Here is a 24034-nt window from a genome sequence, read left to right on the forward strand (position 1 = left end):
ACAGGTGTCTTTGAAATACATATTTGGCATCTCAAACTCACCAGAGTAAGAGACAACAGCACTGTATAGATTCATTTAACTTTATTTAATCAAACATAGATGTTTCAATCTCTGCACAAAATGTTTGTAAATCAAATATGTACAGTCAATACTGATTGATATGTACTGAAAATCCACAAGGAAAATATACATCAGTGGAGGCTGCTGAGAGGAGGACGGCTCGTAATAATGACTGCAACGGGGCAAATGGAATGGCATCAAATACATGTAAAACATGTGTTTGATGTATTTGATATCATTCCACTGATTCCGCTCCATCCATTACCACGAGCCTGTCCTCCCAAATTAAGCTTCCACCAGCCTCCTGTGATATACACCTATGTCATTTCCTAAATATGAAAAAGCTGAAAGAGACAAAAATATTGGGATGTAAGAAAATGTCAAATTGTCCTATAATTTGATCAAGATTGGTAACTCAAGGCAAAGGACCAGCAGATAACAATGAAACACACCATATAACATATGAAGCAGTAAAATAGTATTGTCTGCTAAGTGGACACTTTATATTAGTTCCAGTCCACATTGTACTGGTGTAGGGTGTACCTTGGAGATAATTATAACTTGTAGATTTAGGTCAAGATTCACACATTTGGTATAAAATCCCGCTGATTTAGGCTACCTATACAAAATACAATAGCACGTTAACTAACATATGGGAAAAAAATGCAACCCTATAAAAGGGTGCATCTTACCCTATCTAGAAAGTATTACAGTGAACTAAGTGCCTAAGATGTTTCATCAAGTGGGACCATTCTCAAATCTTAGATATTTGGGAAAATTACCACTAACGTACATTACTCCTAAAGAAAAAAGAGAAGGTTTGCTCTCATTTATTTTCTATTTCAATTAGCAATTAAGAATTCCTATTTTACCTGAAATGACTTTTTGGCTAGGCCAAATATCTGTGCTTAGTGTTGATTGTCTAAACACTCAAAATATAAAAACACAGATTGAGACAATAAATAGTGTGACAATGTGAAAAGCATGATAAATTCCATTGGCAAGCAAAAGGTGCTATATAATAACTATGTAGGGAAATTAATTACAGTAAGAAACAAATACACACATTTACACAACTACTGTATCAATGTAAAACATATTTGATTCGATTACAAGCCACACAGAGAGACATAAAGAGAAATGTAAACAGATGCCTTGCATAAAGCTTGTTGTAAAGCTACACTCAGGCTGTTATTGGATTTGGAGTAATCAATAAACAGCTTAGTATTATTACTATATTATAATAACTTAGTATGTAGTATACTAATATATAATATATTGCAATATCATTCAGTATCCCTCCCTTTTGATTTTAGCCAGATTTTGGTCCCTGTTCTGACGGACTCAGTTGCAAGGGAAATTAATCCAGTCCTCCCTAGTCAGGGTGTCAACATGAAACTGTAGCCCAAAACGGACAAATTTTCTTCCCTCATTTCCTCTCCCATTGGTGTAAGGCGACTACATAGGTTGGGATAAAGCCATATGATTGAAACCTATCATGTCATTTTAGATCAGTGATTGTAAAGGAAGGTATTTTATACTGTTGGGACGGTACCATGGTTCTTCCTCATTCCAAGCATTTGGACAATCTAGGGTGCTCTTGTGTGAGAAGACTGGGGCAGGGACGGTTGGGTGTGGGTTCACCGTTTGACTGGGGTGAGGCGGCTGGTGTGGGTTCGGCTGGCTCTGGGTGCCAAGGCCGGAATCCTGCTCCCTTTGCCCATTGCCCTGCCCCTACTTCCCACTGACCACACCTGCTTAAGCTTAGCCACACTGCCAGGCTTCCCTGAACACAGGAGAAAAAGAAGAGAATGACTTCCTCCACCATTAGGAAGTACTGAGTGTTATTCTAAAATACTTTTTTCCCCCCTCAACCACACGCACACATGGGCACATGCACACACACACAAAATACCCCATAATGACAAATTGAAAACAGGTTTGTAGAAATGTTTGTAAATTTTATAAAAATAAAACAGAAATATCTTATTTAATGTAGTATTCAGACCCCTTGCTATGAAACTCGAAATTGAGCTCAGGTGCATCCTGTTTTAATTGATCATCCTTGAGATGTTTCTACAACTTAGAGTCCACCTGTGGTAAATACAATTGATTGGACGTGATTTGGAAAGAAAACACCTGTCTAATTAAGGTTCCACAGTTGACAGTGCATGTCAGAGCAAAAACCAAGCCATGAGTTCGAAGGAATTATCCGTAGAGCGCCGAGACAGGATTGTGTCGAGGCACAGATCTGGGGAAGGGTACCAAAAAGATTCTGCAGCATTGAAGGTCCCCAAGAATACAGTGGCCTACATCATTCTTAAATGGAAGAAGTTTGGAACCACCAAGACTCTTCCTCGAGTTGGCCGCTTGGCCAAACTGAGCAATCGGGGTGAGAAGGGATGGTCACTGACAGAGTTCCTCTGTTGAAATGGTTGTCCTTCTGGAAGGTTCTCCCATCTCTGCAGCACTCCACCAATCAGGCCTTTATGGTAGAGTGGTCAGACAGAAGCCACTCCTCAGTAAAAGGCACATGACAGCCCGCTTGGAGTTTGCAAAAAGGCACCTAAAGGACTCTCAGACTATGAGAAACATGATTCTCTGGTCTGATGAAACCAAGATTGAACTCTTTGTCCTGAATGCCAAGTGTCTCATCTGGAGGAAACTTGGCATCATCCTTACGGTGAAGCATGGTGGTGGCAGCATCATGCTGTGGGGATGTTTTTCAGCGGCAGGGACTGGGAGAATAGTCAGGATCGAGGAAAAGATGAACAGAGCAAAGTACAGAGAGATCCTTGATGAAAACCTACTCCAGAGAGCTCAGGACCTCATACTGGGGCAAAGGTTCACCTTCCAACAGGACAACGGCCCTAAGCACACCCCCAAGACAACGCCGGAGTGGCTTCGGGACAAGTCTCTGAATGTCCTTGAGTGGCCCAGCCAGAGCCCGGACTTGAACTCGATCAAACATCTCTGGAGAGACCTGAAAATAGCTGTGCAGCGATGCTCCCCGTCCAACCTGACAGAGCTTGAGGATCTGCAGAGAAGAATGGGAGAAACTCCCCAAATACAGGTTTGCCAAGGTTGTAGCGTCATACCCAAGAAGACTTGAGGTTGTAATTGCTGCCAAAAGGTGCTACAACAAAGTACTGAGTAAAGGGTCTGAATACATTGTTTTATACATTTGCAAACATTTCTGAAAACCTGTTTTTGTTTTTGTCATTATGGGGTATTGTGTGTAGATTGAGGGGAAAAAATTAACCAATTTTAGAATAAGGCTGTAACGTAACAAAATGTGGAAAAAGTCAAGGGGTCTGAACACTTTCCGAATGCACTGTAGGTCTAAAAAGGGCCTAAAATGGCCAATTGTCATCATGATTTAAAAAATAAAAAGTGATACAAAATGTAAAAGCATGCCAAACATCTTTCCTCCCAATGAAGTTTCTATGTGATAATTGCCAGAACAATCTGATAGCCAAATTATTTTCAGTCTGGAATTGCCTTGTGTGTACTGTATACAGGTAAACTGCAAGGCAAGAAGGTTGTACAGTGTTTGAATGCTGTGTGTGTGTGTGTGTGTGTACACGTTTGCAGAATGTGCATCACAGGAGATTGGTGGCACCTTAAATGGGTAGGACAGGCTCCTGGTAATGGCTGGAGTGTAATAGTATAAAATACAGCAAACGTTTGATGCCATTCCATTTACTCCATTCCAGTCATTATTATGAACCGTCCTCCCCTCAGCAGCCTCCACTGACGGGCATGCATGTATGCGCACACAAAGGACAGAGGAAAAAACATGAAAGTTCCTGTGATGGCAAAGGTCAGGAAAGGACAAATTCAAACAAAAAATAAACTTTCAGTGAAAGGATATAAACAGACAATTCGTAACCAATGACCTATCACTTGAGCACATACTGTACTGATCATTCACATGCACTCATTGGTTTTGCATTTTGAAAGCATTACTGCCTTTTTCAGTTTTTTATGAATTCACAAGAATGCAAAACACATTATTTACTATACAACAAATTGACATTTCAATGCACCTCTCGGCATGAGACTGGAACACAGCTCTATATTTGACCAATATGCAGCATGGGCCCTTTCCATGGGTCTAACACTACCCCCCCAGGCTTGGGTGGAAGAGCGGGGGGGGAGAGAGGTGTTAAGTGGGTGTATGAATGACTTACCTTGTGCCAGCTGGGCTCTCTGCAATACCGCAGTCCTCCGTGAGTTCTGTTTACAGCCCTCTCGGCCCATGAGGTGAGCCTTCCAGGCCTGGAGGACAAAGAGCAAGTCAGTCTGCTGCTGCCCTATAAAATTGACTCTCTCCCTCTTACTCCATGCATGCCTTTGCTCTGCAGCAGCACTGTGGGCCGGTGTCAGAGCCTGGCTAATGGCCGACTTGGCTCCAACACAGGGGCTTTTCATCTGGCACACCAGGCAAGGGTTTGGGCCGCTACTGAGAGTTTTTCTTGTCGAAGGTAAGAAGGAGAAGTGTGAGGGAGAATGAATGCGGCAGCGCTGCTTGAGGGCTTCCTGAAAATGTGCATCCTCAGTTCATCTTAAGAAGGACACTGCATGTGTTTTTATGAATTTAAAAAAGGCAAGGCAGTTAAGAACACATTTTTATTTACAATGACGGCCTACCAAAAGGCAAAAGGCCTCCTGCGGGGATGGGGGATTAAAAATAAAAATGTAGGACAAAACATACATCACAACAAGAGAGACCCCACAACACTACATAAAGAGAGACCTATGGCAGCAACACATGACAACAATACAGTAGCAACACAGCATGGCAGCAGCACAAAGCATGATACAAACATTATTTGGCACAGACAACAGCTCCAAAGTCGCTGAAAGACATTTTCAATCTTTGCCTGACTGTCAGACACACAAACAGGTTCCGGATGTTATATACAGAAGAGTCACACACTGTCAAATTTCCCCAAAAAGGAGGCTTAGTGTCGACATGCATTGACAATGCAGCTCAAGTAGAGCATTTACATTCTATTGTAATATTTCTATTTACAGTGGCAAGAAAAAGTATGTGAACTCTGCATAATTCGGTCATGAAATTTGATCTGATCTTCCTCTAGGTCACAACAATAGACAAACAAAGTCTGCTTAAACTAATAACACAAGAAAACGTATAATTTTATGTCTTTATTGAACACACAGTGTAAACATTTACAGTGCAGAGTGGGAAAAATGTGAACCCTTGGATTTAATAACTGGTTGACCCTCCTTTGGCAGCAATAACCTCAACAAAACGTTTTCTGTATATGCAGATCAGACCTGCACAACAGTCAGGAGGAATTTTGGACCATTCCTCTTTACAAAACTGTTTCAGTTCAGCAATATTCTTGGGATGTCTGGTGTGAACTGTTCTCTTGAGTTCATGCCACAACATCTCAAATCGGGTTGAGGTCAGGACTTCTGTTGAAGCCATTCTGTTGTTGATTTACTTCTGTGTTTTGGGTCGTTGTCCTGTTGCATCACCCAACTTCTGTTGAGCTTAAATAGGCGGACAGATAGTCTTACATTCTCCTGCAAAATGTCTTGATAAACTTGGGAATTCATTTTTCCGTCGATGATAGCAAGCTGTCCAGGCCCTTAGAGAGCAAAGCAGCCCCAAACCATGATGCTCCCTCCACCATAATTTACAGTTAGAATGAGGTTTTGATGTTGGTGTGCTGTGCCTTCTTTTCTCCACACATAGTGTTGTGTGTTCCTTCTAAACAACTAAACTTTAGTTTCATCTGTCCACAAAATATTTTGCCAGTAGTGCTGAGTAACATCCAGGTGCACTTTTGCAAATTTCAGACGTGCAGCAATGTTTTTTTTGGACTGCAGTGCCTTCTTCCATGGTGTCCTATGAACACCATTCTCGTTTAGTGTTTTATGTATCGTAGACTCGTCAACAGAGATGTTAGCATGTTCCAGAGATTTCTGTAAGTCTTTAGTTGTCACTCTAGGATTCTTCTTAACCTCATTGAGCATACTGCGAGGTGCTCTTGCAGTCATCTTTGCAGGACGGCCACTCCTAGGAAGAGTAGCAACAGTGCTGAACTTTCTCCATTTATAGACAATTTGGCTTACCATGGACTGATGAACATCAAGGCTTTTAGAGATACTTTTGTAACCCTTTCCAGCTTTATGCAAGTCAGCAATTCTTAGTCTTAGGTCTTCTGAGATCTCTTTTGTTCGAGGCATGGTTCACATCAGGCAATGCCTCAGATCAAATTTGATGACCAATTTATACAGAAATCCAGGTAATTCCAAAGGGTTCACATACTTTTTCTTGCCACTGTATAATACTCATCATCCTTAAAAGAGCAGGGCTGTTCAATTCCGGTCCTGGAGGTTTTTGTTTCTACCTGGTAGTTAATTGCACTTACCTGGTATCCCAGTTTTGAATTAGTCCCTTATTAGAAGGAGAGGATGAAAACCAGAAGTGTTTCGGCCCTCCAGGATTGATACTTAACAGCCCTGATAAAGAACATATTTCTTACTATTTAAAAGGGGCAATCTGCCATTGCTATATACATTTTGTAACTTTTAATATCATGATATATACTCAGGCCCATAATTATTTGCACCCTTGATAAAGATGAGCAAAAACGACCAAAATAAATAATACAAATACTGAGCTATATTGTATGCTCCAAATGTTGGAAATTACATTATTTTATACTAAGACGGCCATTGCAAAATGTTGATTTTGTGGTAAATTAATTTATTTGTGGCTTTTGATTAGTGCATAGGGTTATTGTCTTTCTGGAAGATCCACTTGCGGCCAAGTGTCAGCCTCCTGGCAGAGGCAACCAGGTTTTTGGCTAAAATGTCCTGGTCCTCGGTAAAGTCCAGTGGAAGCAAAATAGCCCCATAACATCATAACAACACCATATTTTACCATAGGTATGAGGTACCTTTCTGCATATGCTTCAGTTCTTCAAACCCTCCACTGGTGTGGTGGCCAAATATCTCTATTTGCATGTCATCTGACCATACCACCTCCTAGAGTTTGATAAACATTTACATTTTAGTCATTTAGCAGACACTCTTATCCAGAATGATTTACAGTTCGTGCATTCATATAGCTAGGTGGAACAACTACATAACACAGTCATAGCAAGTACATTTTTCCTCAATAGGGGGCTATCAGAAAAGTCAAGTGTGAGTGAGAAAAAAGTCAAGTGTGAATGTTAGTTCACCAAAGACAATTGGGGGATAATTTGAATAAGAGGTAGGGTTTCAAATGTTCAAATGAGAAGCTTGGACTGGGCTGAGCGGGAGCGGCCTTCCCGTAGGGGTGGGAGAGCCAAGAGACCAGAGGTGGCAGAACGGAGTGCTCAGGTTGGGGTGTAGGGTTTGAGCATAGCTTGAAAGTAGGGAAGGGCAGTTCCTCTTGCTACTCCGTAGGCAAGTACCATGGTCTTGTAGTGGCTGCGAGCTTCGACTGGAAGCCAGTGGAGTGTTCGGGGAGCAGGGTGACATGGGAGAAATTGGGAAGGTTGAACACCATGCGGGCTGCAATGTTCTGGATAAGATGTAGGTGTTTGATGACACAAGCGTGAAGCCCAGCCAACAGAGTTGCAGTAGTCCAGATGGGAGATGACAAGTGCCTGGAATAGGACCTGCGCCGCTTCCTGTGTGAGGTGGGGTTGTACTCTACAGATGTTGTAGCATGAACCTGCAGGACAGAGTCACTGCTTTGATGTTTGCAGAGAACGACAGGGTGTCCAGAGTCACGCCAAGGGTCACCAGGAGGGAGAAACCATGGAGTTGTCAACCGTGATGGAGAGGTCTTGGAGCGGGCCGACCTTCCCCGGGAGGAAGAGCAGCGCCATCCTGTTGAGTTTGAGCTGGTGGACCGACATCCAAGCTGAGATATCTGCCAGGCAGGCAGAGATGCGTGTCGCCACCTGGGTGTCAGAAGGGGGGAAAGGAGAAAAGTAGTTGAGTGTCATCCGCATAGCAATTATAGGAGACCATGTGAGGATGTGACGGAGCTGAACGACTTGGTGTATAGAGAGAAGAGGGCGTAGAACTGAGCCCCGGGGGACACCAGTAGTGAGAGTAAGTGGTGCTGACACAGATCCTCTCCACGTCGCCAGGTAGGATGCAATCCAAGAGTGTGCAGACCCTGAGACGATCACAGCCCAAAGAGGGTGGAGAGGAGGGTCTGATGGTTCACGGTGTTGATGACAGCGGATAGATCTAGGAGGATGAGAACAGAGGAGAGAGTGTCAGCTTTGGCAGTGTGGAGAGCCTCCGTGACACAGAGAAGAGCAGTCTCGGTTAAGTGACCCGTCTTGAAGCCTGACTGGTTAGGGTTAAGAAGATCATTCTGAGAGAGATAGCAAGAGAGTTGGTCAGAAACAGCACGCTCAAATGTCTAATTTTTGACGTGAGAGGAGTCGAGTGAGGGAGGAGGGGAGTGAAGAATGGGAGAAGGTCTTCAGAGCTGGTCTGGAGAAGGGGATGGGGTTAGGCAGGCAGGTTGTCGAGTGGCCTGACCACACTAGTCGCTGGATTTCATCTGGAGAGAGGGGAGAAAGAGGTCAAGGCGGAGGGTAGTTCTGTGTGAGTGGGACCAGTGGACTCAATAAGCTGAGTGAATGAGGAGTGGATGTCGTTAACCTTTTTTTCTCCAAAGTGGTTGACAAAGTCTTCCGCAGAGAGGGAGAATGTGGAAAAACAGTTTCATAGGGTTAGAGGCCGAAGCTTGACATTTAGAGTGACAGAAAATGGCTTTAGCAGCAGATACAGAGGAAGAGAAAGTAGAGAGGTGGGAGTGCTACCCGCAGACCTAAACAGCATTGGCACTTGGATTGGAACCGGTGCTATGGTCAGATGACATGAAAATAGACCTCTTTGGCCACGCACACTAGTGGTGGGTAAGGCATTGAAAAACAGAAGCATAAGCAGAAAAGTTATCATTGAGTACAGAGCAGAAGACGAATTTACAATGTTCGCTGTAACATATGGACAATAAAGTTGAATAGTATTGTATTGTAACGTGTCAGCCTTGTTTTGAGCCATTTCATCAGAAGGATGAAAGGTTTGAGGTGGTTAGAGGTTTGAGGTGCTGCCAGTGTTTATTTTGCCCCGTGGACACAAGAGCATTTCATTACTTTAGTCAGGGATGGGCAACTCCAGTCCTCGGGGGCCTGGATTGGTGACACACTTTTGCCCCAGCCCCAGTTAACACACCGGACTCCAATAATCAACTAATCATGGTTTTCAGTTTAATCAAGTGTGTTAGCTTTAAGGCTGGGGGAAAGGTGCGACAAAAATCAGGCCCCAGAGTACTGGAGTTGCCCCTCCCTGACTTAAGTGGCCAGGCAACATGGAAAGCCCAAGTATCAAACGATGGAATTAAGTAAAGGAAGAAGATGCTTTGCCGTGAGCTAAGCTGTATGATTGATTAGGGAAAAAAAGACAAATGAACATCGGAGAAAGAAACTGAAAGGCGATTACATTTTTAACCGCTAATTTTTTTCCCCAAAATGTCATGCCCAAAAGAAATCATAATGCAAGAAAAGTTGTCACATTTTATTTTCCTTTGGATTAACAACATTTATCTTTTGAAGTGAGGGCTTTGGAGTCCACTGTGACATCTACTTTGTGCATGACACAAGTAACTTTTCCAACAATTGTTTACAGACAGAGTATTTCACTTATAATTCACTGTATCACAATTCCAGTGGGTCAGAAGTTTACATACACTAAATTGACTGTGCCTTTAATTAACTTCTTATGGCTGCAATCTCGTTACCGGGATCGATATGACAACAGCCAGTGAAAGTGCAGGGCGTCAAATTCAAACAACAGAAATCTCATAATTAAAATTCCTCAAATATACATGTATCTTATACCATTTTAAAGGTAATCTTGTTGTTAATCCCACCAAAGTGTCCGATTTCAAATAGGCTTTTCAGCGAAAGCACCACAAACGATTATGTTAGGTCACCACCAACTCACAGAAAAATTCAGCCATTTTTCCAGCCAAAGAGAGGAGTCACAAAAAGCACAAATAGAGATAAAATGAACTAGCCTTTGATGATCTTCATCAGATGACACTCATAGGACTTCATGTTACACAATACATATATGTCTTGTTCGATTAAGTTCATATTTATATCCAAAAACATCCGTTTACATTGGCGCCATGTTCAGAAATGCCTCCAAAATATCCGGAGAAATTGTAGAGAGCCACGTCAAATAACAGAAATACTCATCATAAACTTTGATGAAAGATACATGTTTTACATAGAATTAAAGATACACTTGTTCTAAATGCAACCGCTGTGTCAGATTTCAAAAAGCTTTACGGCAAAACGCAATATTCAATAATCTGAAAACAGCGTTCAGCCACAAAAGCAAGCCATACAGATACCCGCCAAATTGTGCAGTCAACAAAACTCATAAAAAACATTATAAATCTCTCCTTACCTTTGCTGATCTTCGTGGGAATGCACTCCCAGGACTCCCACAAGAAATGTTCATTTTTTTCCCGGTAATGTCCATCATTTATGTCCAAATAGCTATTTTTGTAGCGTGTTTGGTAAACAAATCCAACGTCAGGGAAGCGCGTTCACTAAAACCTGACGAAATGTCAAAAAGTTCCGTAACAGTCCGTAGAAACATGTCAAACGATGTATTGAATCAATCTTTAGAATGTTTTTAACATAAATCTTGAATAACGTTCCAACCGGAGAATTGCATTGACTTCAGATGAGCGATGGAACAGAGCTCCCTCTCATGTGAACGCGCATGGTCAAAGAATGGTCAGGTCATGGCAGACCTGACTAATTCCCCTCTCATTCGGCCCCCCTTCACAGTAGAGGCATCAGACAAGGTTCTACAGACTGTTGACATCTAGTGGAAGCAAACTCATCCATATCTCGCTGTGATTTCAATGGGATCTTGGTTGAAAATCGACCAGCCTCAGAATTTCCACTTCCTGTTTGGATTTCTTCTCAGGTTTTTGCCTACCATATGAGTTCTGTTATACTCACAGACATAATTCAAACAGTTTTAGAAACTTCAGAGTGTTTTCTAACCAATACTAATAATAATATGCATATATTATCAACTATGACTGAGGAGCAGGCCGTTTACTCTGGGCACCTCTGTGCACCTTTCATCCAAGCTACTCAATACTGCCCCTGCAGCCATAAGAAGTTAAACAGCTTTGAAAATTCCCGAACATTATGTCATGGCTTTAGAAGCTTCTGATAGGCTAATTGACATCATTTGAGTCAATTGGAGGTGTACCTGTGGATGTATTTCAAGGCCTACCTTCAAACTCAGTGCTTCTTTGCTTGACATTTTGGGAAAATCAAAAGAAATCAGCCAAGGCCTAAGAAAGAAAAATTGTAGACCTCCACAAGTCTGGTTCATCCTTGGGAGCAATTTCCAAATGCCTGAAGGTACCACGTTCATCTGTACAAACAATAATACGCAAGTATAAACACCATAGGACCACGCAGCCGTCATACCGCTCAGGAAGGAGACGCATTCTGTCTCCTAGAGATGAACGTACTTTGGTGCGATAAGTGCAAATCAATCCCAGAACAACAGCAAAGGACCTTGTGAAGATGCTGGAGGAAACAGGTACAAAATGATCTATAGTTCCACAGTAAAGCGAGTCCTATATTGACATAACCTGAAAGGCCACTCAGCAAGGAAGAAGCCACTGCTCCAAAACTGCCATTAAAAACGCCAGACTACGGTTTGCAACTGCACATGGGGACAAAGATCGTACTTTTTGGAGAAATGTCCTCTGGTCTGATGGAACAAAAATAGAACTGTTTGGCCATAATGACCATCGTTATGTTTGGAGGAAAAAGGGGGCGGCTTGCAAGCCGAAGAACACCATCCCAACCGTGGAGCACGGGGTGGCAGCATCATGTTGGGGGGTGCTTTGCTGCAAGAGGGACTGGTGCACTTCACAAAATAGATGGTTTCATGAGAAAGGAAAATGATGTGGATATATTGAAGCAACATTGCGCCAACAGTTGTCGCCTTCTCACCAAGCTGCTTGCCTATTGTCCTGTAGCCCATCCCAGCCTTGTGCAGGTCTACAATTTTATCCCTGATGTCCTTACACAGCTCTCTGGTCTTGGCCATTGTGGAGAGGTTGGAGTCTGTTTGATTGAGTGTGTGGACAGGTGTCTTTTATACAGGTAACGAGTTCAAACAGGTGCAGTTAATACAGGTAATGAGTGGAGAACAAGAGGGCTTCTTAAAGAAAAACTAACAGGTCTGTGAGAGCCGGAATTCTTACTGGTTGGTAGGTGATCAAATACTTATGGCATGCAATAAAATGCAAATGAATTACTTAAAAATCATACAATGTGATTTTCTGGATTTTTGTTTTAGATTCCGTCTCTCACAGTTGAAGTGTACCTATGATAAAAATTACAGACCTCTAGATGCTTTGTAAGTAGGAAAACCTGCAAAATCGGCAGTGTATCAAATACTTGTTCTCCCCACTGTATACATATATTTTTTTACTGTTTGAACTTAGTCATCCCCAAAAAATGCATAGGTGGCCCTTCCAAATGCTTAGGTGGCCCGAGTCTGACAGTGACTGGCTACAGTGAGAAGGACCAAGGCCAGTATTTGCGGTCCTTTATTATATAATCTGTGGGAGTGCAACAGAAGCTCACCTCTTCTCCGGACATGAAGTTGTTGTGACACAAAGGACAGTGGTTGGAGCCTTTGACTGAGCCAGGAGCTGAAAACAAAGAGAAACATGAGTAGCACAGCCCTGCACAGAACCCCAAAATGCCCACAGAAAATGACATCACCAGTGGCATGTATTCATGAATGCCAAGAGAAGCCAGGCTTCCCCCCAAAAATGGACCAATAATTTAGTTTAAAACTATTTCTCTTTCATCTCTGTGTTTTTATAATTTCCCTTCAATTCGCAATTGACTGTACCTATCTCACCGGAGAAATCTTCAGAGCGAGGGAAACAGCGCCCCTCGCATGTATCTAATGCTGTCTGAACAAAAAGAGTATGACATGTTGCTGCTGTAGCATTTGATTGATTGTTCCCAGTGAGCATAAAAAGTATAAAATAATTACCCAATCAGTGTTGAGCTGAGCGCAACTGTGGGTGGTCCTTGCACACCAAAACACCCCCCAAAGGGAGGCCAGTTTGGATTTGGCATCACACCAAATCCAAATCACATCAAAAGTGAAATTGTCCAACATTATTTCCTTTCTGCATCTGCTTGTGATGTGTTGATGTTCTGAATTAGTTATCTGTGTCATTCCTACAATGCGGTGCCTTTTCTGTCCCCAGGAAATATAATTTTGTAGGGTAAAATGTGGATTGCAAAAGGCTTTAAATATAAAAGGTCATGTGTTATTTACCTTAAAAACACAAAAATATGGATCTTGAAAGAGAATTTTATGCATTTTGAAAACTTTTTTTTTCAGTGGACATAGGCATTTTTGACATGTCCTCGGGTGTTATTCATCAACTTCTACGAGAAATAGAAGCCATAAAATAATAATACATTTAATATCTTTCTTCATTACTTTATAACTTTTTTTCATGATTGTATTTATTATTATTGTATTTAACATTGTGTGTCCCTGATATCACTTTCCACCCTGTTAGTTTGCAGTAATAGTCCTTTAAGAAAACAGCCCCTTCCCACAATGACATCATGTTCATGAAGTGTCATCATTTGTTTGGTGGGAAACCAATGGTGCAAAGCTAAATAAATATAAACACTTGGTTTTATCTATTTTTCCATATTTCATTATGTTAGTCTGTCTCACTCCTACATTGCCACAATGATAACATTTCTAAATGTTAAAATCTTCAAGTGTTTACCATTATTCTAACCTTAACTCACAGAGCTATGGCTAAATTAGGCTCCAAATGTTCACCCTGTTAGGTTCCACCCTGTTAGGATTATTCTCTCTAGCTTGTGCTTGGCTCTGCCCACCTCCTTGCTTCTTCTGCCCACTATGACTCATTTGTTCCCATTGTAAAAGACAGGCTGTGGTCTTGGGTTAGTTATACAAATCTTTGTTTGCAGTTTGCAATGTTTGCTTTGTCTCGGATTTATATTCACTTATAGATGGGTTAGCTGCCAATGTCACGAAAACAATGCACACGCTTCAATGAGGCAGAAGTCTGTGTGTTGTTGTGATTCTGGATGGCCAGATAGCTAGCAACAATGACAAGAAGCTACCATGTGGGGAATCATAGATGGCTTGTTTCAGCTCACTGTATCTTGTTATTGATACCACGTCTTGTTTTGAGGTGTTTTGACTGATGTCACGTTTATGCTAATATGGATCAAATCTCAAAACTGTAACAATGTATTTGGGATACAACAAGTGCTCATTGTGCAAATGTATTTATGTTTTCAATAAACAGACACGAAATATAGTTTACATGTTGTCAACAATCTAAGCCAACCCAGTCTGTTTTGCCCCATAGTTGCACATACGCGGCGGTTTTGTTGCTAAACAACCAACCAGTCTATACATTTCCATACTCACCAAGAATTACATTTGGTAGTTCATTTCAGCAGAGACGGTGGCTTTTAGTATAGTTTTTAATCTTTACAAACCGGACAAAACGTATAGACGGGTTGGTTGTTTAGCTAAAACAAGCCACCTACGATTCCCCACATGGCAGCTTCGTGTCATTGTTGGTAGCTGTCTGACCATTCAGAGTCATTACACCACACGGACCTCTGCTTAAAAATACAATAAAATGAAAGTATTAGAACAGTTACGACGATTATTTTATTCATGATCCTTATCCATAATCATTGGTTACACGGTTATACATTTACCATGCTAGCCCTAATAATAACACTGCCATGGTATTGTTTTACAAAAATGTTTTGTAAAACATTTTATTCAGCACTATTCAAGCTATAGATTAAACTGATTGGCCACATTTTGGTTGAGCGCCAATGTATATACTCCATGCAGTGATGTTACCGCTCAGTGATAATGTTTCCTTTCTATCAGTCATTTACACAAGTACTGTTTTAATGAGCTTACTTGACAACCCAACTGTTAAGAGCCCCTGAGGGTTAATGGACAGACATGAATGAAAGAGTAGATGAGTGTATATAGTAACAAGCACAAAATACTCAATATCTTTGGCTGTGTTGGATTCTTGTAAGGATATACTTGCTTACAAAGACTAAAAGAAGGGATCAAGTGTTTGGCAAGGTTAGCAGAGTTAGCAGTTAGCAGGGTAAGAAGTTAGCACATTTAGCTATTAGCAAAGTTAGCAGTTTGCTAGTGCTAGAGGAACGTTGAGACTTACGGTTGCAGGCAGGGCTCTGGGTGTGGTGGGTGAGCTCGTCAGTGGACACGGCCTCTGAGCAGCGAGGGCACTGACTGAACCTGGCCCTGTTCTCACACTCCCCCAACAGGTGCTCTGTGAGGCTGGCTATCTCAACCACCTGAGAGAGACAGCGTAAGTCACAAAAACACACTGGTCTCCAACACAAGGACACACAAAACCACACTTCAATGTGTCTATGCACTACACGGTCATATCCTTACTCCACCCAAAGCTCCTGCTGGTTCCCCACCCTATGGTCCTTCCGCAATGGGTCATTTAGATTTTTTTTTATAGGAGTTACTTGAAGTGGCTCTACTGGCCTTTGGGTACCTGTCTACATTGGTCACAGCAATGCAACATAGGACAGTGCTTCCAGTAGTGCAGGTCCAATCCATCCTCAGTGAAGGACTCATCTTTTTCACCGCAGAATATACAGAGGCTGAAACACATTGAGAATATACACACCGACCGAAACACATTGAGAATATACACAGGCTGAAACCAATTCAGAATATACATACGCTATAACATTAAGAATACACAGACTGAAACACATTATGAATAAATACAGGCTGGAAAATCAAATTCAAAGGCATTCCATGTTGCCAATTAAGTGTTTTCCACTCTTTTATGTGTTAGACAATTTTTCACAGCATTTCAGTCAGCTTCGTAGATTCCTTTCTGATTTTGCTGGGCATCAACACTCACTTGTCCAAGTTGTTGACAATTGAAGACTGGTTATCTCCTGCATCTTCCGGGTTGCTTTGGGGTGCAGTTTTGACACCTGGAAAGCAACAGGGATTTTTCACCTGTCACTACAAACTAGAGGGACAGTGTATTGTAGTCCCTAAAATAATGCCTCAAAGTGGTGCAACCAGCATTCCACCGTAAAAACAAAAACGTGAACCACAATGGGTTTGGCCAAAACCTTTTGTGGCATTTGAGGTGGGTTTATCAAAATCAGTATACGTGTGAACAGTGGTTGAGGATAGGGTTCATACAGACCTGTTTTTACAACTTTAACAGCCTCTTTCTTCTGTCCTTTGGTATTTCCCTTCTCGTTTTCCACTTTGGAATTGCCCTTCTAAAAAAACAAACAGCAAATCAACATCTTGCAGAGATATAGTACATACAGTCTAAAAAGTGTTGTAAAACCATATACCTGTGCTTATATCCATACCAATGGTACATATGATTAAGTGTCTTTTGGAAATAATCAATACCATAGAGACTATTACGTGTGTGTTCTATTTACTTCAGTGGTCTATACTGTGGACATACAGTACAGTGGAATGAGTGCACAACAAGGAGGAGTGACACAGACACGCTGGCCTGTTGAATGAAATTAGGTAATAGTGCAGTGATGACAGCTCCACCTACACTGATCTCATTCAAGGCAGCCAGCTGCTCCCGAAGACTACGGATCTCCTCCTTCTCCTTCTCCCCCTCCTGCTGTGCGCCTCCCTTCTTTGACGTCTGAAACAAAATTAAAGGAGTCTAGTGACACACTTAATGCCATGGTACTGTATAAGTCTCTCTCTCACAAACTCATTCCTTTTCTCCTCTCCCTCTGTCGTTCTTCTTCTCCTCTATCGCTCTTCCTCTCCCTCTCTCTGTGTTTGCCCATGCTTCTCTAACAACCCAGTCATGTCTGGAAGCCTTCCAGACAGACTCTACTGCAATGATGACGATGTGTCCTTAACTTACCCAAGGAGACACTGCCAGAATTTTAGCAGTGGAACATTACTCAATAGTAGCACGGTCATTACTTAATGGGACTAATGGGGTGAGAGAACACAAGTGACAAAAAAGAAGCAGCTCGTCACCCATCCCAAACAACTGTGAGAACTTGTTCAGAATCACAGCGTGTCCAACGTTAAGTCATGACTCATTCAAACACACAGATGGGCCGAGCCTTGCCTGGGACTCCACCGGCCGCCCATCGATCCTGGCGAAGCCGTCAAATATGTTTTTATAGAGGACGTTCTTGCGAGTGGCGGGATCGTTGGCCGGGAGGTAGCTGAGGATGGCGGTTTTGTGCAGGCGGTACATAGCCAGGATGATGAGCACGACCATCTCTCTCACCTCTGACGCGCTGTGCTGCAGCGCACCTGTACAGAACTGACACAGAGGCACAGAGGTGATGAACAAGAGAGAACAAGAGCTTTTAGAAAGCTGAAACGGAAACAAAAAGACTGGTTTACCAGAGACAGATTAAGTCTAATCCTGGACAAAAAAACTCCTGCTTAATGGAGAATCTCCATTGAAAGTGCTTTTTAGTCCAGAACAAGGCTTCATTTGTAGTCTGGGAAACCATCTATAAGAGCCTTAACAGAAATTAAACAAAAACAAAGAGGATACAGTGGAAGACTAAAAAAGCTACAACATACTGAGTTTAGCATGATGTACCTGTACAGAGGATGAAATACAAAAGGAGGTTGCATGTCCAAAAAGAAGCAAGCATGCTAGCACCACTCAGATAGTGAATGAAACTACAATGTATAAATTACAGTTATTTTGACTGAATGAAAAAGCCTGCATATGTAATTGATATGTAGAAATTCTACAGATTTCATTGAAACATGATACTAATCAATGCTTGTTTAAACCAACAGTCATTCTATTACGATAGTCTGGTGAGAATGATAGCTCAATAGCCGTCATAGCATATCGGATAGAGAACATTCAGAGAGAGCATTTACCTCAAAAGGTAAACTGTGTACAAAGGGCACCTATACTCTCCCTGAGTCAATGGGCTGGGGACAGGCAGCCATTATTCTATGTTGTCTCTCTCTGCTTCTCATTTTAATTACAGGAAATTCAATCACCTCTTTGCTCCGGCTCCCGGCCTATCTCCCAGGTAACCGGAGGGGAAAGGGAGAAATGTATCAGTCCTCGGACCAGGGGGAAATAACCCGGCTGACCCTGCACTGAGCAAAGAGCAACCTAGCAGGGTTCTCCAAAGGATTTTTTTAACAAGGTGGTGCTACTGACTACTGCCGGGAGGGAGGCCTCAGAGATTTTTGCGTTTTTTAACACCTGTAACTGCCATTTCATGCAATCTAGATAAAAAAAATTGCCTTATTTGATAACTAATCTCTTACATTCTTTGGAGAAACCTGCCTAGGTGCAGGCTCGTTATACTCACTAAAGAGAATGGGGAAATGGTGGGCTCAATTACCATCAAATTCAGGGTTCGTACCAATCTGGTCAATGTGGCAAGCATTACACTAGGAAGTTATGCTATAGGCTACTATCTTAAAACAAATATATTTGAGCCAGACACAACAACAGGTGCACAATCCAGACCTCTTCAGGTTTGTTCCTACGTGTTATAGACTCTATTTTTATAGATTCTACAGTAGTCCCAAGCGGCCCTGCCGTGCCCATCAGTCTGTCCGCTGTAAGAGGGGAGAGGGAGCCCGAGGAGGAAGGTGTGAAACTCAAGCAGTACGACTCAGTTGCATAAACCCCCATTGTTCAGTGAGACGACACAGGCCTGAGGATGGACATGAAGCCATCATCTCACAACAGCAATCAGGTGTGTTGACAAAACTGGAAAACAGGGTCTGGGAATTCACGTTTATGACCGTGAGACCGATTTTCATATAACACCTCACTGACTGACCCCACAGGGTTTACATATGATGTGTTTTTAGGCCAAGTGGTGCGCCAAGACTCCTGAAGGGCTGTCAATGAACACCAACAGTTTTCAACTGAAACCAATTCCAGTCTTAGGCAGTGAGCAAGCATTATAGGGAAATGCCCTCCCACTATTGCCTCCGAATGCAACGCTTACCCCAAAAGTTTTCAGCAAACATTGAAAGGAGCTGACATAAAGCAGTTGGTGCATGTGCTAGCTGTCTGCAAGCACGCACAAACAAACATGCAAACACAGGCCACCGAGGAGTGTACCGTCTTGGGCTCTTCAACTTGAGGGACTCCGGTGCAGAATTTAACAATTTGCTCTCGCCTACCATAAAGCCAGCAGTGAAGCATAGGCCGGCCAAAAGAAGTCTGACGTCAACTAGAGAGGACAGACAATCACACTGCCCACTTTGTCAACACTTGGATAGTTGACACATAGATACTAGGTCACTGTTGGAAGTGAAGAGACAGAGACACAGAGAGAGAGAAAGAGAGAGACAGACACAGAGAGAGAGATGCAGAGAGAGAGAAAGACAGAGACACAGAGAGAGAGAGAGAGAGACACAGAGACAGAGAGAGAGAATACATCAAAGACTTTGCTAATCGTTTTCCCCAGGAAACGAGGTGACAGGCCGCTGACCCAACTGCAGAATCTCGATAGTGGGGAGAAATCTCAAAGACCAGATTACCTGCTGAACTTTGCCACACAGACAAATGCGTGGGACAATGTTGACCATCCTAGCAGCCGGGTCTGTCTTCTTCCCAGGCCTGTTATTGGTCTCTAAACAATGCATCAAGTATTGTACATCCCTGCACTGAGGTGGAACGAAGGGAATAAGGCCTACTCACTCAGAAGACCTGGCTCCTGGATTCCTACCAAACATAGCTATACTAAATATGAAAAAAGAGAGGGAAAATAAAATGTGATACAGTAACCTTTGATGCATGCAAGAAAGAAGATAATGAACATGTTGTCTCATTAACATTTGTCTATATCATGGCTCTCCAACCATTTTCCTGGAGAGCTACCCTCCTGTAGGTTTTCGCTCCCACCACAGTTCTAACTAACCTGATTTAGCTTATCAACGAGCTAATTATTAGAACCAGGTCCACTAGATTAGGGTTGGAGTGAAAATCTACAGGACAGTAGCTCTCCAAAAACAGGATTGGAGAGCCCTGGTCTATATGGAGAAAACATAAACTATTCCCTATGTTCATTGGGTACTGCTTCTTGCATTTCAAGCAATGTATGCCGCAATATGCTTGTTATTTATTTATTGTTTATTTATTTGGTGGTTTAATTTGTGGAACACATATTTATGCATATGTGCGTATGCTTCTGAGCCTTATGTGAAGGCTATATTGTATATCATAGCTAAAATATGATCTTCTGTTCTGAGAGAGAGAGAGAGTTGGGGTGTGCTGTGGCATTCACCAATGACAGCATGCCCCCAGCTGACCAGAGGTGACTAACGCCTATTTGAGTTGAGTGAATTAGGATGACTGATTCAAAACACGGACATCATCTATCTGGCCATCCTCTCTCATCCTTCAATTCCACTGATCAACTTATGATATAGAACTGCATAGAAATGGACAACAGTCAAGATAAGTGGAGGCCTAAAGTCTATCTTTACTCTAGAGTGTGTTGATTGACTTCTGGGCGTCTTCATTCACTGCTTCTCAAGAGCCTGGATAGTGGAACTACAGATTCTTCTTCCCATCTATGCCTGAGCCCAGAAACGTGTGACAGCAAGTGGCACTAGGGTGACGACAATGCTCAAAAGCCTGCAGAAATGTGCCAGAGTCTGGTGTAGTGGTAGTGTTGCTGACTCTAGACCACACATGGGTTCAAAACCCGCCCTGCAACTTTCTATTCTGTCTCTCCATGTAATTCTGAATGATACAATAAATAAACAAATATGACAGGGGAGTGGACATCCACTGTTCTTAAAAAAAAGCCTGCACACACTGCAACCCTCCAGGAGTGGGAGTAAAAAAAATCATGGTTGCCTTAAGTGTTTACCTTCATGACGTTGTCCAGAGTGAAGCCTGAGTTGTCTGTACCCAGTTCTCCCAGCAGCTTCTCCAGTAGCTCAGCCCTGCTCAGGGCCTGCCGTGTGGGGATGTTGGATTTAATGGGCTTCACCAGCTCCCCAGGGACCAACTGCAGGGCCTGCACCTCTTTAAACAGGGCCATATCCTGCACAGGAGCGAGAGGAAGAGGCAAGGCAGCCATTTTGAAACCAGGAGGTAGTAGTGGAGAAGCAGTAATGCTGGAGAGGGAGCTACGACCAGGAATTTCAAGATTTAATAAAGCCCAGAATGGGTGCTCAGTCCTTGGAGATGACAGAAGTGAATATAAAAAGGTTCAGGATGACCCTTCAAATCATGTTTCATGCTGAAAAACATCCCCCAAAAATTCTCTATACAAACATGATATTGATACATTAACATTTTCTAGAATGCAGACCTTAGGCACAACAATTGCACCATAGAAAAGTACTGGAGTTAATTAAAATAACCTAACTCATCAATATACTTTTTAAAAAGACAGCTTATCGTCTATCCAGATATGTAGGAACACCATCAATTTGTGCACCATCTAAAGTGCATATGCTTAAATCATAAGTGTAATTTTTATGTTGGCAAAGCCCATTCATGAAAAGCTACAGTACAAGCTTGTTCTCTATTTGCTAATATCTTTAAAAGGTGCATAGTCAAGAGCCTTTAAAGAAACATTGTGCTAAAGTTCTATAATGTGTAAAGGGCCTTTAAAGGTCATTGCATGCTAACCTACAGTACCCTACCAATGTTTTGCTCACAAGAATGTTCTGGGAAAGTGAGATGAATGCATAATGAATAAGGACGTATTATTGCTCCTAGAATGGACCAGAAGACCCTTTCATGCTATGTGTATTTTTATGGTACTACTAAAAATGTAAAGTTTAATTTGTGTGTCCATTGTTGTTTATATAGACCAAGGCCAATAATGTTTTGCGCGCACACACACACACACACACACACACACACACACACACACACACACACACACACACACACACACACACACACACACACACACACACACACACACACACACACACACACACACACACACACACACACACACACACACACACACACACACACACACACACACACAGTCCCTCGGTTTCTCTGTAGGGCCCCAACATTTCTAGTACAACATGGGGCTTGTTGGAGAGTTTGAAATCAGCTGCAACAACTCTAGCTCTTCATCCAAACAGAGCTACAGTAAATGTTAGCTACATGTCTAAACGTCGGGCGCGGGCCTCGATGGCATGCAGTCAATGAGACGTTTGTAATGGAATGGTGATGTATTGTACAGCAATATTCTCTAATTAATCTCATCCACAACTACCAACATGTAGTTCCCACCTGTGTGATCGGCAGCAGACATTTTGTGGCCAAACGCCTGCCACACAATGGCCTGCTATCACAGTGTAGGTTAGGAACGTACTACAATAGCAATATAGGCCTAGCAAGAAATCAGGTCTGCAAATGAAGGGGACCAGGTTGGGAATTTGGACAGAGCACGATAAGTGCATCCATGGAGCAGCAACCCACCTGGCTGAAGTCCTCAATGATGCTGCCCATGCTAAAATAGGCTTTGTGGCAAAGGTGGGCATGCGGCCCGCAGCTCCCCTTTTGGATGCCCTCGGATCAATCACCCCCTCCGGGGTCTCAACTTACTGTTGCGAGTTAGTACAGTAAAATGTTCTTGTGCATCAGCAGTTTTTCTATTTGTATGTTAGTCACTGATAGTCAGTCAATTACCCCATGTCAGCTAACATTTTTTAGATTGCTAAGTTAGTTTAGCAGCCAGCTCATTGATTTTGTTAGTCAGTCTCACTCAGATATAATTTTAAAAACTGCAAACATTCCTGTGTAGTATTGCATGAAATTTACTATAAAACTTTAAAAATGTATCTCCGTTGTCAAGAGGGGGGCCGCTAAAATGTTTTGCTAGAGGGGGGGGGGTGTATGTGGGTACACAGACCCGCGAGCAACTGTGGCCCCTCATGAGGAGTTCAGATTTTTCTGGCCCCCACCCCCATTAAAGTTGCCCATCCCTGATCTAACTCTACCCACCTGGATGAAAGCTGTGGCCATGGCCCGTAGTCTGGTGGCCGAGTCCCCGGTCCTGGAGAGTAGGTTGGGCCAGGTCTGCTCCACGCAGTGGACCACCTCGGCTCTACCCAGGGCCTGGCCTGGGATCAGCTGGGTCAGCAGCAGCCGCAGCAGCTTCAGAGATGCCTGGAACACCTACAACACACACATACATTAGAAGTAACCAAAAAGTAATCTCATTACAACATTCTGTAATGTCCTATTAAACATGGTTACTTACTCTAGTTTTATTTTTGTTTGTATAACATTAGTCAACTCAGCAGCTGAGTGTCCTCCCTGAGATTAGAAGTTTTGGGGGTTGGAAACCCGGTGGACACAATGCCTCAGGACCATCTTTCTCATTGCAGGACAAGTCAGGGAAAGTGGTTGCAACTTACAAGGCCAGCATTGTCACCAATTCTCTCTAATATTTTTTTAAGGAGAGACCTCTAGCAGCGAGCAGTGGGAATGTGAGTGGGACTGGGACAGCATTGTTGAGGGGGTAGAATGTGTGTGTATATAGCACTCAGAGAGCCTGTGACAGGAATAAACATATCTGGCCTTCATGTGTGTCTGTGTGTGTCACTGCTAACAAATTATCCATTTTCAATTCAATTTACACAGCCTAAAGCTTTCCAATTAACAACAAAACCTTACACATTCCAGTGGTGTCTATTCATGGGTGCCAAGATAAGCCAGGCGTCCCACCCAAAAAAAGACATAAAATAATGCATCTTCTTTTGATTTTCCCATGATGTCAAGCAAAGAGGCACTGAGTTTGAAGGTAGGCCTTGAGATACATCCACAGGTACACCTCCAAGT

At 42.6% G+C, this 24034-nt stretch overlaps 1 protein-coding gene across 4 annotated transcripts in view; it reads right to left on the minus strand.

The window, feature by feature from the left end:
* Positions 1-66: 66 nt before the first annotated feature.
* The window catches only part of cep104 (centrosomal protein 104), a 37750-nt gene continuing 13782 nt past the window's right edge, over positions 67-24034 (minus strand). For 2 of the 4 annotated variants that reach the window (XM_071372174.1, XM_071372173.1), the window contains 11 exons: positions 23195-23368; positions 21087-21263; positions 17333-17533; positions 16793-16888; positions 16418-16496; positions 16121-16196; positions 15743-15851; positions 15392-15530; positions 12750-12817; positions 4254-4341; positions 67-1846 (listed from right to left, as the gene is read on the minus strand). In XM_071372174.1, coding sequence (XP_071228275.1) covers positions 1701-1846; positions 4254-4341; positions 12750-12817; positions 15392-15530; positions 15743-15851; positions 16121-16196; positions 16418-16496; positions 16793-16888; positions 17333-17533; positions 21087-21263; positions 23195-23368 — 1353 coding nt within the window. In that variant the 3' untranslated portion in view covers positions 67-1700. The other 2 variants (XM_071372175.1, XM_071372176.1) reach the window with 2 other exon arrangements.

Source organism: Salvelinus alpinus, chromosome 28 (genome assembly GCF_045679555.1).
Source record: "Salvelinus alpinus chromosome 28, SLU_Salpinus.1, whole genome shotgun sequence".
Classification (NCBI taxonomy): Eukaryota; Metazoa; Chordata; class Actinopteri; order Salmoniformes; family Salmonidae; genus Salvelinus; species Salvelinus alpinus.